This window comes from Conger conger, chromosome 11, assembly GCF_963514075.1.
Source record: "Conger conger chromosome 11, fConCon1.1, whole genome shotgun sequence".
NCBI classification, from domain to species: domain Eukaryota; kingdom Metazoa; phylum Chordata; class Actinopteri; order Anguilliformes; family Congridae; genus Conger; species Conger conger.
Window position 1 is genome coordinate 43,383,709 of NC_083770.1, and position 17,917 is coordinate 43,401,625.

The 17,917-nt window shown below is 45.7% G+C and overlaps 1 protein-coding gene across 1 annotated transcript; it reads right to left on the reverse strand.

The window, feature by feature from the left end:
* Positions 1–1,810: 1,810 nt before the first annotated feature.
* LOC133139972 (solute carrier family 53 member 1-like) lies at positions 1,811–16,611 on the reverse strand. The gene is made up of 15 exons (XM_061259463.1): positions 16,543–16,611; positions 14,554–14,605; positions 13,009–13,062; positions 11,703–11,798; positions 10,899–11,116; positions 10,343–10,492; positions 9,222–9,302; positions 8,976–9,057; positions 8,255–8,442; positions 7,605–7,784; positions 5,105–5,273; positions 4,282–4,461; positions 3,779–3,936; positions 2,681–2,817; positions 1,811–2,024 (listed from the first exon to the last, which is right to left on the reverse strand). Exons 1-15 carry the CDS (start codon positions 16,609–16,611, stop codon positions 1,811–1,813), a joined length of 2,028 nt encoding a protein of 675 aa, XP_061115447.1.
* Positions 16,612–17,917: the final 1,306 nt, after the last annotated feature.

Below are 17,917 nucleotides of genomic sequence, written 5' to 3' on the forward strand. Positions count from 1 at the left end.
ACTGCACCAGTTAGCTCATATTTCTTACTGTCTGTTCTCTTCCATTTCAAAATGACCTTTGACCTTTTCAATTTATCACTTCATGTTAAGCGGCATGGATGGTGCAGTGGGTAGCACTGCCGCCTCACAGCATGGAGGTCCTGGGTTCGAATCCCGGTTGGCCGGGGCCTCTCTGTGTGGAGTTTGTGTGTTCTCCCCGTGTCTGTGTGGGTTTCCTCCCGGTACTCCGGTTTCCTCCCACAGTCCAAAAACATGCAGGTTAGGCTGATTGGAGAGTCTAAATTGCCCGTAGGTATGAGAGTGTGAGTGAATGGTGTGTGTGCCCTGCGATGGACTGGCGACCTGTCCAGGGTGTATTCAAGCCTTTGACAGGGCCAAAGCAAGATTTGATTTGTTATATATACGCAGTGACCACTTCATTCATTCAATTCATTCATTTATTATTATTGTTCTGCTTACCGCTCTTCAGCTGCAGTTGTGTGGGCTTGTTAAGGCGAGGACAGAGGAGAATGGCCAGACTGGTTCAAGCTGACAGTAACTCCCAATAACCATGCGATGCAACAGTGGTATGCAGAAGAACATCTCCGAGCACACATGTTGAAGTGGATAGGCTACAGCAGCAGATCAGCAAGTAAAAAAGGTGTAATAAATGCTTAATACTGTATATACATACATATAAAAGTATTGGGACAGTGACACATTTGTTCTTTTGTCTCTGTACTCCATAATATTAGGAAAAAAACCCCAATGAATATGAGGCTAAAGAATGGACCATGAGCTTTAATTTGGTATTTTACATCCATATTGGTTTATCCATGGAGGAATTATAGCTCTTCTAAGCAGTCGCTTATTTTGTTGGGCTGGCTCTGATGATGGGGTTGAAACTATGCACTTTATTTATTTCAGTTGCTTCAAAAAGATTTATCACATTTGTCATTTTTGTTAATGTCACATGATGTAGTATGTCTTCATAGGTTGTGATTAAACCTTTGTTTAATGTTTCCTCAAAAGCTCATAGAGCCTTCCTCTCATAGGCCCCTGAGCACAACATGCCCTCCGTGGTTTTATACGGAGAGCTGCCAGGTTTCCTCTAACCGTAGGTTCATTATGCTGGGATGAGTCTGAAAGCAGGTGTGAGGTGTGTGAGACATCGAGGAGGACTTTTGCTCCTCAAGCAGACACACGGCTCTCCTCTGCACCATCCGATGACACTTTTGTCTTTTTGGACTTTTTGGTTCTGAAACCAATTAGGAAATAAAGAGGGTAGTATCAGTATCAGGAACAACTGGCCAAATAAGACACAGAACAAAACTAAAGAGAAGTAGAACTATATTTTAACCAGAAGTGATTCACTTTATAGTGACAGGCAGTTTGTGAACAAACAAATCTTTTCGAACAAGTCTTTCAAATGAATTAACTGACCTGAGTCTACTCCGTCAAAGATTTGTTTGTTTGGCTTTCTCCCCAAACGCTGAGCTCTGCCTGCCCCCCACCCCATCTCCTTAGTGATTTTAGTGACTTACAAAGTGTCCAATAGCTACTTATCAGGCCAGCATTTGTGTGAAGGCTGATAGGATTAACAAAATGCCAATCAAACAACCACAAATTAAGAACCGTACGTACCGAAGTCAATGAAACCAAATCACAGCTCTGTTTTCTATTATAGGGTCTGTAATCATGATTAAGTGATAAGTGTGATACAAGAGCATGTCTGTTTCCCTAGTCTGTAGTCTTTATGTGGTTTAATTTGGGACAATTACGAAGTTCTTAGCTTGCCACCACACTCAGAATACATGCTTCCGACATGGCATCACCTTGGACACCAGAGCGTCAAATTAGGCTTCCTCTTCACCGTACTACATTTCCCATGATCCTTTGCCAGGTCTTCCTGGTCCATGATGCTCTCCAGGAGGGAGTGGTGGTTCGGGGTCAGCGGGGTCAGGTGAAGTTCTGGTACCACCCGCAGATGGTAGCAGTTGTTCAGGTGCTCGCATTCCACCCGAAAAATGTTCCATATGAATCTCCTGCATCATCACAACAGGTGAAATTAAGCCTGAGTAAATCCATCCATCCATCCATTATCTGAACCCGCTTATCCTGATCAGGGTCGCAGGGGGGCTGGAGCCTATCCCAGCATACATTGGGCGAAAGGCAGGAATACACCCTGGACAGGTCGCCAGTCTATCGCAGGGCACACACACCATTCACTCACACACTCATACCTACGGGCAATTTAGACTCTCCAATCAGCCTAACGTGCATGTCTTTGGACTGTGGGAGGAAACCGGAGTACCCGGAGGAAACCCACGCAGACACGGGGAGAACATGCAAACTCCGCACAGAGAGGCCCCGGCCGACGGGGATTCGAACCCAGGACCTCCTTGCTGTGAGGCGGCAGTGCTACCCACTGCACCATCCATGCCGCCCCTGAGTAAATCGAATGTGGTAATGTTACGTTTTAGCTTTGTGTGGAATTATTTTAAATGCTCAACAGGCGTCTTGTTAATCATGGAAAAAAAAGTTAAAGAAAGGAAAATCATGGAAAGTTAAAGTTATGACAGTTTCTTCTAGCTACACCTTCCGTTTTCACCACCGATTCTGAAAGGAACCAATCGAAGGATCCTAGCAAATTATGCAATTCGACAGTAGGTGGGTGTGCGGGGTCAGGTATCACGCTCACCTGAAGACCTCCAGAGGGGCCAGCAGGGTGGAGAGAGTAGCCACAGAGTCTGAGTTGCCCATCTGGGCTAGGACAATGTTGAGCGCCCAGGACACCCTCAGGATAACGTCTGCGAGCATGGCGCTGTAGTAAACGGCCTTATGCCCCAAAAAATGTAAAAATTGACATGACAGTTCCTCAGCGGTTTCAACCTACAATCCTTTAGGGCCACAGTGTCTCCTAGGTTTTGGTGTGCTTCAGCAGGAGTAAGTAATTTAAGCCATTCATTGGCTAAAGAGTACACACCTTGTTCTCAAAGGAAACCACAAATACTTGAAGGCACTGTGGCCCTCCAGGACTGGAGTTTGACACGCTTTCAGTACCACAACAGGCCAAGTTTCTATTGTGGAGTGGTAGGCAGCTGTCTATTTGGGTGTGCAGACGTGTGTGTTTGGGGGTTCAGATGTGTGTGTGTTTGGGGGTGCAGAAGTGTGTGTTTGGGGGTGCAGATGTGTGTGTGTTTGGGGGTGCAGATGTGTGTGTGTTTGGGGGTGCAGACATGTATGTGTTTGGGGGTTCAGACGTGTGTGTGTTTGAGGGTGCAGACATGTATGTGTTTGGAGGTGCGGAAGTATGTGTGTTAGGGTGTGCAGATGTGTGTGTGTTTGGAGGTGCGGAAGTGTGTGTGTTTGGAGGTGCAGGTGTGTGTGTGTGTTTGGTAGTGCAGACGTGTGTGTGTTTGGTAGTGCAGACGTGTGTGTTTTGGGGGTGCAGATATGTGTGTGTTTGGTGGTGCAGGTGTGTGTGTTTTGGGGTGCAGGTGTGTGTGTGTTTGGTGGTGCAGATGTGTGTGTGTGTTTTGGGGTGCAGATGTGTGTGTGTTTTGGGGTGCAGACGTGTGTGTGTTTGGTGGTGCAGATGTGTGTGTGTTTTGGGGTGCAGACGTGTGTGTTTTGGGGTGCAGACGTGTGTGTGTTTTGGAGTGCAGACGTGTGTGTGTTTGGTGGTGCAGGTGTGTGTGTTTTGGGGTGCAGACGTGTGTGTGTTTGGTGGTGCAGGTGTGTGTGTTTTGGGGTGCAGACGTGTGTGTGTTTGGGGGTGCAGGCAGGCACAGGTTACCCTGCGGCGGTAGACCATCTCTTCTCGCAGCAGGCCGTACCCCTGAAGAAGACCCCAGTCCATCCTCAGGTCCCAGGTGATGGTCACCAGTACGCTGAGGCAGGTGGCAACCGCCCACAGGTACAGGTACGTCCTCACACTCACCAGGTGAGGGCGCTCTGCGGTGAAGAAAGCAAGTGGGAAGAGTGAGCAGAGACGTTAAACAACGAGGGTAGGCTTTGAGGGTTATAGACTTAATACCGCTTTGAGGGTTATAGCCTTCATACTGCCTTCACCCCCCATTCCCAGTTCTCTTCCCTGTCCTACCCCACATGCAAGCCCTGTGGTAGAGCAGGGAAGGCCCCCACCCACCCAACTCCCACTCCCACTCCCTTCCCTTAAATCTAGCCTCTTTTCTCCTCCTCTGACTCCTCCCTTCTCTCTCAATACCTGCCCTGGCCCACGCCCCATATTTCTCCCCCAGTAAACACAGCCCCCTTGGAGGAGGAGGGGGGGGATTCCACCTCTGGCCAAACTGTAGAGTCCAGCGAAGGCGACCATGAGGAAGACAGTGGAGTATTTTCCGGCGTTGAGGAGGTGTGGGGTGGCGTTGCCGCTGTCCCAGAATTTGCGCAGGCACTGGGTGAAACGCAGCCAGGGCGGGAGGCACTGAATCAGGCACGTCAGTCTGTCCTGCAGGCGCCCTGCACCACCAACCACAGACACACGGACAGAGAGGGGCAAGAAGTCACACATGTCAGTCTGATTTGCAGGTGCCCGGCACCACCAACCACTGACCACAGGCACACGGACAGAGAGGGGCAAGAAGTCACACATGTCAGTCTGATTTGCAGGTGCCCAGCACCACCAACCACTGACCACAGGCACACGGACAGAGAGGGGGAAGAAGTCACACTTGTCAGTCTGATTTGCAGGTGCCCAGCACCACCAACCACTGACCACAGGCACACGGACAGAGAGGGGGGAAGAAGTCACACACATCAGTCTGTCCTGCAGGCACCTTGAACCACCGACCACAGACACACAGACACAGAGAGGGGTACGAAGTCACACATGTCAATCTGTCCTGTGAGGGCAGAGAGAACAAATCAGGATATGCTTCAGAATCAGCATCACCCTTTCCGTTAGTGTAAAGAAAAATGGGTCCTTGGGCTGTTGTTTGGTGAGTGTGCTCTTATAGCAAGGGCTACAAGTTGCTAGAGGGCAGCTTTGCCTCTTTACTTTGAGGTTTAAGGCACTATTAGGACACAGATTTCTTATTATTTGTAACCTGTCTTTCTCACCAATGACACAGACTTCTTATTATTTTGAACCTGTCTTTCTCACCAATGGGGGGCGAGTTGAGGGTGGAGGGGTCTCCCCAGTCCACTTCACATGTGTAGAAGTAGAGAAGACCCCACAGGTCCAGGAGCAGTGGACTCAGGCTGTTCAGCTGATCGGCCAACCAGGACTCGGCAAATGTGACGGGGTGGAACGGGGTGAAGAGTAGCCTGCACTGTTTGGGGTGTGTGAGAGAGAGAGGGGAGGGGAGGGCCAGGAGGTGAGAGGGAAGGAGAGACATTTAATGGGGAGATAAAGAGGGCAGACAGAAGAACAGTAATTAGAGGAAGACAGAGAGAAAAGTGGAGATGGAGAGGGGGAAGGTGTGTGACATTTTCAGGGTTGCCTGGGTCACTTGCTTCATTGCTTCATTGCTTGCTTCAAAATCCCTCTCCTCTGTCCTCATCTTCCTCGACCTGTCGGCCGCCTTCGATACAGTCAACCATGAGATTCTGCTCTCATCGCTGTCTGGGATGGGTGTCACAGGTTCTGCACTCGCTTGGTTTTCCTCCTACCTCTCTGGTCGCTCCTACCAGGTGACTTGGAGGGGCTCAGTCTCCGACCCTCAACCCCTACGAACTGGAGTCCCACAGGGCTCGGTTCTTGGGCCTCTCCTCTTCTCGCTATACACCATGTCTCTTGGTTCTGTTATCTCCTCCCACGGCTTTTCTTATCATTCCTACGCTGATGACACCCAACTCTTCATTTCCTTCCCCCCTGACACCCAAATCACCACACGGATCTCTGCCTGCTTGGCTGATATCTCTGCGTGGATGACTTCCCATCACCTGAAGCTCAACCTTGCCAAAACTGAGCTTCTCTACATCCCTGCTAAGTCCTCTCCGTCAATCGACCTCTCATTGACTGTTGAGGACTTTGTAGTTTCCTCCTCCCGTACGGCAAAGAATCTTGGGGTGACTCTTGATAACTGCCTCACCCTGGCTCCGCAAGTATCCTCCACTGCCAGAACCTGCAGGTTCTTTCTGTATAATATACGCCGTATCCGTCATCTCCTGACTGAGAAAGCCACCCAGCTCCTAGTCCAGGCGCTCGTCATTTCCCGCCTGGATTACTGCAACTCCCTCCTAGCCGGTCTCCCAGCGTGTGCCATCAAGCCCCTCCAGCTGGTCCAGAATGCTGCAGCCCGCCTGATCACCAGTCAGCCCAGGTCGGCTCATGTCACCCCGCTTCTCATTGGCCTCCACTGGCTTCCTATTGCCGCACGCATCCATTTCAAGGCCCTAGTGTTGGCATTTCAGGCTGCTAAGGGGACTGCCCCACCTTACATACAATCCCTGATCACTCCCTACTCCCCAGCTAGACCACTCCGGTCTGCCAGCTCTGGTCGCCTTACGGTTCCCTCTCTACGTGCACCTGGCGGTCGAGCTGCACGTTCACGCCTGTTTTCCGTTCTGGTTCCTCAGCGGTGGAATGACTTGCCTACCACTGTCAGAGCAGCAGAATCCCTCCCCCTATTTCGACACAGACTCAAAACCCACCTTTTCAAACTCTACCTTAGTCCTCCCTCCTGATTTCCCCTGCCCCTCCTTTCTGATATCCCTATCCTTGTCTAACCCCCCCCAAAAAAAAAACAAAAATGCACCTCTGATGACAACTATGTTTAGAACTGCATTTCCTGTGTATTTTGCTAGTTTCTGGATGTGATGCTCTGACTTATGGTAGAACCTATGCACTTGTAAGTCGCTTTGGATTAAAAGCGTCTGCCAAATGACTAAAATGTAAATGTAAATGTAAATTGCTGTATATTTAAGCTTTTACTTCACAGTTCTCAGTTTATCTCAATCCTCAAATGAACACCATGTGCAGTACACTTTCACCCAGTCTCCAGTTGAAAGGTTATATATATTTTGTCATACTTTTTTTGCCACAGCCCACCTACATGTATACCCCTCTGCTCTAGTACAAAACCCAGAAGTTTAGTCCTCAGAAAAAAAAGTGATGCTAGGGCAGGTCATGGAAGGAGGGTGGGGCTGTGGAAGATGAGTGTATGGTGGTGGATGTGGAAGATGAGTGTATGGTAGAGGAGGTAGAAGATGAGTATGGTAGAGGAGGTAGAAGATGAGTGTATGGTGGAGGAGGTGAAAGATGAGTGTATGGTGGAGGAGGTGGAAGATGAGTGTATGGTGGTGGATGTGGAAGATGAGTGTATGGTGGAGGAGGTGGAAGATGAGTGTATGGTAGAGGAGGTAGAAGATGAGTATGGTAGAGGAGGTAGAAGATGAGTGTATGGTGGAGGAGGTGAAAGATGAGTGTATGGTGGAGGAGGTGGAAGATGAGTGTATGGTGGAGGAGGTGGAAGATGAGTGTATGGTGGAGGAGGTGGAAGTTGAGTATATGGTAGAGGAGGTAGAAGATGAGTGTATGGTGGAGGAGGTGGAAGGGGAGTGTATGGTAGAGGAGGTAGAAGATGAGTGTATGGTAGAGGAGGTAGAAGATGAGTGTATGGTAGAGGAGGTGGAAGGGGAGGGGCTGTAGCGGGCCTCACCAGCAGCGTGATGAGCCAGCGGCGGGCGGAGCTGTGGAAAGTTGGCGTGGGGTTCAGCAGAAGCAGGACGGGCAGAGAGTAGAATACCAGGGGCTGGAGCTGCAGAGGTACTGGCAGGAGGGGGGCGTGCAGACAAGCCAGGAAACTGACACCCCAACACAGCGCTAAGCACCCTGCGATCTGCATCACAAAATAAGAACAGTACAAGCGGTAACTATTTTCTCACATGGTATATCTGGCCAGGAATGGCCCAGAATCACCATACCTGGCTGGCTTGTTTGGATGGTGGACTCTTGGATCCCTTATATTTATGGCACAAATTGAACTCCTGGTGGTGCTATAATGCACATCACAAAATGTTGACATTCACAAACCCATCTGTCCTCGAGTCACAAAATTTGATGCACTGATCCCACTTCTCTCAATGAACACATTTGCTTCAAATAACTATTATACCAACCTATTCGGTTTTCCACCATTTTCAATTTCCGGAAAAAAATCTAATTTATATTGAATAAAATCCAAAACTAGACGGTCATGAACTAGAACCAAAAATACTGGTGCCTCCAAACACCTCACTATCACATGCAATATCCTCACCAAGAATAATAATTATTTGACTGAAGATCATGTTTGTTTCACACACTGACCTCAAAAAGATGGTGGTTTGAGAGATGGTCCCTTGGGTCCAGCTCAAATATGAGGACGTAGTTGACACCCGCCTTCTTCCAGATGTGCATGTTGACCCCCAGCAGGAAGATGAACTGGATGAGCAGGAAGCCCCCTTTGTAGAGCTGTAAAAAGGGCCTCAGGGCTGTCCACTCAGGTGCCTGTGAAACTGGAACAGGAATATTTCTGGAAATTGGTGTCCATGATCTGGAAATATCAGGCTACATAAAGTGTGTGGAGGAACTCCCATTAGGTAATGGCTGTTAATTGTGTCCAACAGTCAGGCACTATATTTACTGAGAGGTTATAAAAATTCTGAAAGTTTGCATGCTGGAATTCTTCTGCTGAATCACAAAGAAAACGCACATGCCAGTGAAATGATTCAGCAGAAGGGGCATGTTAATGGCAGGCATTTAATGGCAGGCATTTATATAGCGCCTTTATCCAAAGCGCTGTACAATTGATGCTTCTCCATTCACCCATTCATACACACACTCACACACCGACGGCGATTGGCTGCCATGCAAGGCCCCGACCAGCTCGTCAGGAGCATTTGGGGATTAGGTGTCTTGCTCAGGGACACTTCGACAGAGCCCAGCGGGGGATCGAACCGGCAACCCTCCGACTGCCAGACGACTGCTCTTACTGCCTGAGCCATGTCGCCCCCAAGCCCCCAGTTGGCATGTGAGAAAAGGCTCTCACCTTGGACAATAATAAGGAAGAGGAGGGCTAACACCAGCCCGCAGATCACCCCCATCCGAAAGGCGGCCCACCCTGGGACAGGCTACAGAGAGATAAACATAGCCTATGTCTCATGGCCCATGAGGATTTGCTTAATATAACAGTTCAGACTGAATTCAATTAAAAAGTGCTTGGCTCAGGCATTAGATTGCAGGGAAGGAACCCCAGTAATGGCTGGTTTTAACTCCAGAAGATGGAAAGGCTCACCTGCAGCCCCACAGCAGTTGGCACCTGCAGCCTCTTCATGGCTTCCATTCGGTCCCCTCCGGTGAGATGGCACATGAGAGACTGTCCAATGAGATATCAGAGCTGAACGTACCAAAGACTGGGATATACAGTGCAGTCAATGGGTATTTGGACAGTGACACAATTTTTGTTGTTTTGGGTTATATTATTGAATGCATCAATCACCTTGCAACAATGCTGCCCATAATTTGTAAGTGAGCAGGGCTACATTTTAATATAGCATCTGCTGCTTCCACTTTCATTACATCATGCCTTAAAATCGATCCCAGTCTGTAAAAATATCCACAATTCACTCAAACGCCTCCCCCTGCTCTCTTGGAGTCCCATAAGGCTCTATATTAGGGCCCTTGCTTTCTCTTTTGTATATTAATGCGCTTCCCAGATGCTTGTCCAAGCTCAAATTGCCTTCTTTATGCTGATGATACAGTTATATACACATCTGATGAGACCCCAACACGTATCACTACAGAACTCAACGGTGACATGACCACTCTCCACTCCTGGCTCAAACATAATCATCTGACTTTAAAAATGAAGAAAACTCATCTGTACAAATATCTAGGTCTTACTCTTGACACTGACCTGACTTTTAAACCCCATATTAGAGGAGCACTGTTACGCTTTTTTCAGTTGAGCTTATTTGGATTATATGCTTCAATTATGTGTGTAGGCATTTTTAAAATCTCTGTCAGTGTAGCTGTTCCCTAAATATGGAGCAAAACTTCTCAGGGCAAATACATCCGGTGATGTCACTGCAAAGTGCAAGGATGTTCTATTTGCCTAATACAGAATTCCTCAATTCCTGTCCTTGTGTCCTAAAAGATTGAAAAGGATGCATGAAACTGTACTTTAACCTCATTTTCATTGTGTTATTTCAAATGCAAATGTCCTGCATGAATGAAAACGACACAAATTGTGTCACTGCCCAAATATGTATAGACACCCCTGTATATGACTGTGTATATCTGTGTGTGTGACAGAGAGAGAGAGAAAGAGAGAGAGAGAGAGAAAGAAAGAGACTGTCTGTGGACATGTGTGTATGCAAGCATATGTGCGCGCTTGTGTGTGTTACATGCCCAGACCTCCAGCTCAGAGATCAGCTGGTTGGGTTTGATGTCACTGTGGAGAGGAGAGACATCCAGCTTCTCGTTCCTCCATTTCAAACCCCGAGTGGAAGTGAAGCTGGCATCATGTTTCTTCATAATCTTACAGAAAACTGCATAGTTCAGCTCCTGATGCAGTCAGGAGACACAGCAGACAGATTTCGCTTCAGACTTGGAGGTCACACAAGGGACTAACACAACACACAGGTGATGAAATTACTCTCTCACATCCCCATACAGTTCAGTTCTGCTTTAGTGGCAAAACTTTATTAATATATTCCAATGTATTGGCAATATATCTAGAGGCAAATATTTTGAACATGAGCACTGGGGGGCCCTCGGAGGGCTGTCTCTCTAAAATCTGCTGCAATGTCTGTACATTTTTGAGAAGCCTGTGGGGGCCTACATCTCCTCAGCCTCTAGAATTGCCTCTGAATACATGCAATGTCACTGTTAGTTAGAAAAGATACACAAGATAAACTAGATTTTAAAAAAAGGAAGAAGATGGGTTTGGTTTAAAATAAGCTCTACTCACCCTGTAGTTCTGCAGCAGAACCAGACTGAGGTGCACGTCTCTAATGGCCTGCCTGAGTTCTCTCTCGGCCTGCCGTCTCCTGGTCTGTCTGTAGGCATGCAGCAGCCCCCCTGCAGTCCACAGCGAGCTGCACCCCGCCCCTCCTCCCCGGCTCTCCGTCCCCGCCTGCACCATGTCCCTCACCGAGCACAGCCACCTGTGAGCCTCCGTCAGTTTCTCTGTGGAACAGACACCACGGAAGGGAGAACAGATCACAACACAAACACCGCAGAAGAAGAGTTCACTACACACACACGCCACAGAAGAAGAGATCACAACACAAGCACTGCAGAAGAAGAGATCACTACATGGCTCAGGCAGTAAGAGCAGTCGTCTGGCAGTCGGAGGGTTGCCAGTTCGATCCCCCGCCCGGGCTGTGTCGAAGTGTCCCTGAGCAAGACACCTAACCCCCTAATGCTCCTGACGAGCTGGTCGGGGCCTTGCATGGCAGCCAATCGCTGTTGGTGTGTGCGCGAGTGTGTGTATGAATGGGTGAATGGAGAAGCATCAATTGTACCGCGCTTTGGAAGAAGGCGCTATATAAATGCCTGCCATTTACCATTCTTCCATTTTACTACACAAACACCACAGAAGAAGAGCTCACTACACAAACACCGCAGATGAGGAAGAGATCACAACACAAACACCGCAGAAGAAGAGCCCACTACACAAACACCACAGCATACATGTTCAGCATACAGGTCCATTCAGGCCCACTTCAAGCACTGCTGCTAACTTTTTTGCTTTTTCACTCTTTTCACATACCTGAGTAGAAGAGGTTGACTTTAACCAGCTCTCTATCACAGGCCTGGAAGAAACCATCCTGTGCAGCCTGACAATGCCTGTGAGAGGCCTCCACATCTGTGGGCAAGAGGGCGAGGTTTGAGTGGGGGTAGCCTGTAGCCTAGTGGCAAAGGTGCAAGACTGGAACTTTGAAGATCAGTGGTTCAATCCATGGTGTAGTCACGATTAGATCTGCACAGCTGTTGGACCCTTGAACAATTAAACAGGGCTTTGTGTGGGCTTAGTGTAATCAAGTCGCATTGGATAAAATAAATAACAAATAAGCTAATTTATGTGTATCTGACTAGCCATGGGGCCCAGCACCTGTAGTTGGTGTATTCTGTATTCTTATTATAATACTAATAATAATACTAATAATAATAATAATAATAATCATAATAATAATTTGATATTTAGCTGACGCTTTTTTCCAAAGCCATTTACAGCAAAAAAAGACAAGTTTCTATACTCCCTCTATATTCCCGATATATCTTATTCTGCTTCAGTTAGGAAAGAGTAAGTACCAAATGAAATAAAATGTCTCATGTGCAGCAAAATAGTTGATACGAGCCAGGGGTGTTCATGAGTAGGTAATAAGTGACACTGACAGTGGTGCTGACGGCATATTAGTTCTGCCAGATCTTAGTGCTGCGTTTGCGTTTTAATAACTCTTTATTGCTGGATGATATGAAGCACTCAATCTTCATCTCTGGCACTGGCCTGGACTGTCTGCTCAAGTTTTTCTTGATGAATAGATATACATTTCTTAAACTTGCTGCCTTCAAACGTTCCTGGCTCCTGTCACCCAGGGTGTGCCCCAGGGCTCTGTACTAGGACCACTGCTCTTCCTCATCTATATGCTTCCACTTGGTGAGATCATTCGAAGGTATGGTCTTGGTTTCCACTGTTTTGCAGATGACACACATATTCATGTCATCACTTCTCCTTCCAGTCTCCCTCCCTCATCACTATCCAGTTGCCTCCGTGATTTAAAGCATTGGTTGACCTCCAAATTAAACTAAACTCAATCACTTCACAATAAATATTGACGGTTTTACTCTTCAAGCCTCAAATGATTGGTTCGTAATTTAAGTATCATACTCGATCCCCTGCTGTCTTTTCAACCTCATGGTGATAATATGGTCAAAACATGATTTCTTCACCTCAGATATATTGCATGCCTAGTCCCTCACTATCCACCTCCACTGCTGAATGCCTCATTCATGCATTTGTTACTAATGACCTTCGTTAATTAATTGCTCTATGGCCTCCCAAACACCCTACTGACCTATCTCCAACATGTCCAAAACTCTGCTGCCAGACTGGTAACCCACACTAGATCCTAGAATCACATCACACCCACTTTAAAAACCCTACACTGGCTCCCAATCAAGGTACGAATAAACATCAGAATTCTGTTGCAAATATATAAAGCTCTACACGACCTGTCCCCTCCCTACCTCACTCACCTGCTAACTTTCTACACTCCCGCTGTTGCTCCTCATAAACTGGCACTCTACTGTCCGCCCCAAAGACCCGACTCAAATACAGAAACAGAGCTTTCATTGGGGCTGCTCCCACCCTGTGGAACGCCCTCCCAGTGTACATGACAGAAGCAGAGACTGTTGGCATTTTTAAACCCCATCTCAAGATTCACCTTTTCACCACAGTTATCTTTAGCTCCACCTTTGCCTTGTTTTTATTTAACCGTAGTATCTGCAGGTTTCATTTCAATCATCATCCAATTAAGGTCTTAAGAAAAAGGTTTATGGATTATTTTGACAATCAAGGACGTATATGAATCACTGGGTCTGAGACACACTGAAAACCATAAACCCGATATCTTGGCCATCCAGGACCTGAATCTTATTCAAATACGACTCCCATCTTAAACTATGGCTAAATGAGAATCTTTGCCTTAAACGATTCAAGGTCAATGGAGAGGCTTATGCTTATGATATTTACAATAAAGGATGCTCTAATTTCATTCATGCTGCATCATGGCCTGTGGCTAGAGGTCATCCCGTGTAGCATTTATAATTCGCAGGAAAGTTTGGACTCCCAAACAAATGCCTGAATAATTAATGTGGTAATGATTTGTGAGGATAAGCAGATGGGGGTTTGTTTTTGTGTTTCGGGGCAGTGTCCCAGCATACGTCACCTCCTCTCGCTAAACAAACTTCTTTCAACCCGCCGTGTATTCAATTATTCATCTCCCCTGTTCTGCCTTTACTTAAACCAGACTCGCCGTCCCGGGCAGATAATATTTCATATCAGCAGCTGCAGTGTTGTGTTACAAAAGGACTAATAGAGTGTATCGCAGGCTGTTTGGATGGCCGCACCTTCACCATGCCCTTCCCCCTCTGTGTCCTTCCCCCAGGGGGTCACGACACCCCGCTTCACCCAGAAAACTGCGCAGAGCAGTGGAGGTCTCACAGGCCTACACACAGTACGTTTTCAGTGTTCTGGTATCACCACTGCACCCTGAATGTGACCGCGGTGTTTAGCGTCCCTGTTCTCCATTTCATAGAAATGAAGTCGCAGCTTCTGATTGAAACATCAGAATGCCCTGAAAGCACAAAGACTTTCATGTGTATCTGTCACATTCAGACATTCCAACTCCAAAGAACCTTCAAAACAACCAGACCTTAAGTCCCCACATGAAATACCAGGTGGCATTTACTATTCTAAACAGGAAGAGACAGAGAGAGAATGTGTGTGTGTGTGTGTGTCTGTGTCTGGCAGTCACAGTGTAGAAAAAGGAAAGGCATGAAAGGGAGTGCACTGTTTTCATCTGGTTTCCTTGAGATTCTTTATCATGGCTGGCACTCACCTTCATTCCAGTGTGCTCCTCTCTCCCCCGCAGCCAGCATGGTCTTTAATACCTGCAGGACCAGAAGCTGGACTCAGATCAGGTGTACAGGCACAGTCCTGATCTCTTGACGAAGGTAACCTTTGGGAGTTGCTTTTCCAAAAGCCGGAATTACTGTAAATATTACTAAAACAAAGCATATTCTCAAGCACAGTGGAGGTATCTCACTGAATTTCTGTTGTTGTATTTGAGTGAATACAGATGCTCAGGTCTGTATCTGGTGGACTCTAGAAACACAATGGAATCACTACAAAAATGCTGGACAAATCCCTTTCAAGTTTGATGACAGTATCACCAAAATTAGCATTCTGCATTGTCTTTTCTAAGCTATGTCTTGGCAGGTTTCCAAAAATAATACTTGGAGACTCCAAAAGGACACATGTGACCAAAATGATACTACGCTTCATGTATGAGGTGTAAAATACTCTAGACTAAATGGTAAAACACTTTTTATCCTGAAAAATGTGTTCTCACTTCTCCCTTGCATGTTACCCTTCTTTTTTCTTACTCTTCCTATCTGGTAACAGCAGGTCCAGAAAAAAAAGTACAATAAATATCAACCTTTTTCGGCATAACTTCTCAAGAACAGTTTTTTCCAGCATGTAACTGTCTTAGCGTGCTTACGGAAAATGAAAGGAAAATGATTATGCCTGATTATGATTAAATCTGTGTTGTTTTACACAAGCCCAACAAGTAATACAACTTTGGAAACATAATTTTGTAAAAATGCTACTCAGACATCACTCCTACCATAATATCATAATCCTAACTGGCTGTACAATGAGCAGAAGTTACATTGTTTGTGATTGCTCATGGAGAGGGGCGTTGTCTATAGCATGTGACTGCATTACTGGGACTGGTCAGAGAACCTCGTAGTTCCGGTGATTGTGTATAAGAAATGTAGGTAATAATATTCCAACGTATACATTACTTTTGTACACGTACGCAGCAGTGAAAATTATAATCCCCCCAGAAAAACAATGGGCATTCTATCAATGTTTCTCAGAGTTTGTGGAATTATAAACTATAATGGATATGTTCACTGGGTCCTCACCATGGAAAGGACACCAACATTGCCCTGATTTGTGTAGCTTGTGGATTCTCAAAATGTAGAGAAGGTGAGGCCCTCCTCGCTTGTTTTTCCACCCCACTTTTGAAAAATAAAAAACTGTTGTTGCTAAAACAATGGCATCATGAAATTGTTAAGGCAGATCGAACTGTGAGTTTTAATGGTACATGTTGTGACCATATTGACTGAATATTGCACCATGAGTTAATGGCCTATTGGATAGATATAATTCATTAACCTCTACATTCCCCCAATTTCTGAACGTTTACTCTCATCACTGAAACCTAAACAAGTTAATGCTTTATTTTACAGCCCATTAATCACCTAGTATTTACCGGGTAAATACCAGGTATTTACTGTATGTGTAATTAATTTATTAATTTATTTATTATTAACTATGAAATTGGCTGCAAAACATATTTTCATAGTACTTCACAAGTTTGTTTCATTGTACTTACCTCTGAAATCAAAATATTTACCTCATACTTACACAAGTAGCTGTATATTTACCCAGCAAATACTAGACAATTAACTAGATAATTAACATACAGCATCACCCTGTTTATGCCCGCAGTGAAATTAATTCCTATTGTATTTAACCCTTGTGTTGTCTTAAGGGTCAAAAATGACCCTTTTTCCAACTTGAAATTTGATGACAAAGTTTGTGATGAGTGACAGGTTGTTTCTTCATGCAAAATAGATTTGGGGTTTAAAATCCAGCTTTATTTTAGGGGTTTAGTGAAGGCCGATCATTTTTGACCCTTAGGACAAGGGGAGTATACAGAATGTTAAGACTACACAAGGGTTAACACAACAGCTTTGCAGAATGAAACGGGAAGGCCTGTGAAATGTGGCGGGGTGCAGCGGTCAGCTCAGCTCACCCCGTAGCGGACGTACTGCTTCTCCCACTCCGAGATCCTGAGGGTCGCGAGGCTGTGCGAGGACTTCATGTGTGGGGCAAAATCGAGGGGGTCCGAAAGACGAATGGCGCACCCAAAATGGAATTATGGAAAATGGAATTAGAGTGTGAACCAAACCACTCCTCTGTCCTGGGATGTGGATTATCAGGCGTGGGTACGTCTGCATACGCTGAGCGAGACAGAGAGCGAAAGAGAGGGTGAGGGCAGTTGACAAGGCAGCCGGTCACACTTTAGGAGTCACAAAGAATTACTTCCCTCATTTATAATTTAATGAGTCGCGCAGGTTCATTATGATTGTAAAATATCTCATCTGCAGGGTTCTAATTGTTAGGGGCACGACTTTCCTGATCGCACTCGGAATAGAAAACTTAAATCTCAAGAGAATGTTTATAATCTTATCTCAACAATGCACTAATATCATGGGGAACATGGATACATTTAATAAAAGCCAAGACTCCATGCGGAGACCAAGGCTATATATTTTTAATCAGGTGTTTTCCCTTTGCGTGGTAGCTGTAGTATTTGAGTGTTATTTACTTGTGATTTATCATTTCTCATTTATTAAATACACTCCTCGGGAATGCCACAGGGACATTATGTGGATGAATAGTTTTGTGGAGTTTTGTAGTTTTGTGTTTTTACTGTTTTTCCCTTTAGTACCTATGGTAGGAACACTCAAACTGGCTGTAATTTCATACCACTGTTAGGAAATTACCAATGAAATAATGAAGTTACCAATGAACAAATCGGACTTATCAATATCAGAATAATCAACCTGCAATCACTCACCGCAGAGTTCTCAGAATCTGAGAGCAATAAAAGGTTGATACTACAATTGCCATTAGGGGGTGCTATGGACACATTATCATAGTAGTCAGCATTAGTCTGAATACATCTTGACTATCTAATTAAAAATGTTCATATTCCCTGAAAGAGCAAAACCCCATTATATAAACAAAATGTGTCTTTCAGTTTCAGTAGCAACAACATGTTATCTGGTAAACACAAAGCTGTGTAATCTTGTGTTCTTAATCTTGTGTGCAGGTAAGGTTTTTTTAAATACATCTCCAAGTTAAGTTTCTAAATTTTCCATGAGATCAGACCAGACATTATGCAATCCCAAAACATCCAAAGAAGCCCTTAAATGCTACTGTAAAGCTCCCCATCTCTTTTTACACAGTGTAGTCTCTTCTGCCAGTTCTTCACCTTTACCCTTAAAATTCAATTCCTAGACAATTACATCTAATTCCCCATAGTCCCGTTTCGTCTTTGTGGCAGAGCATTCAGAATATACAGTATGCAGACACAAGAGGGCGATAGTGACCAGTGTAAAAGT

Excerpts from the sequence above, each read along its gene's own strand:
- LOC133139972 (XM_061259463.1), bottom strand. The coding sequence starts at position 16,611 with ATGAAGTCCTCGCACAGCCTCGCGACCCTCAGGATCTCGGAGTGGGAG. Across the intron at positions 10,493-10,898 it reads TTCTGCTGCAGAACTACAGG|GAGCTGAACTATGCAGTTTT; the intron begins GTGAGTAGAGCT and ends TGACTGCATCAG. Across the intron at positions 3,937-4,281 it reads ACTCTACAGTTTGGCCAGAG|AGCGCCCTCACCTGGTGAGT; the intron begins GTGGAATCCCCC and ends TCTTCACCGCAG.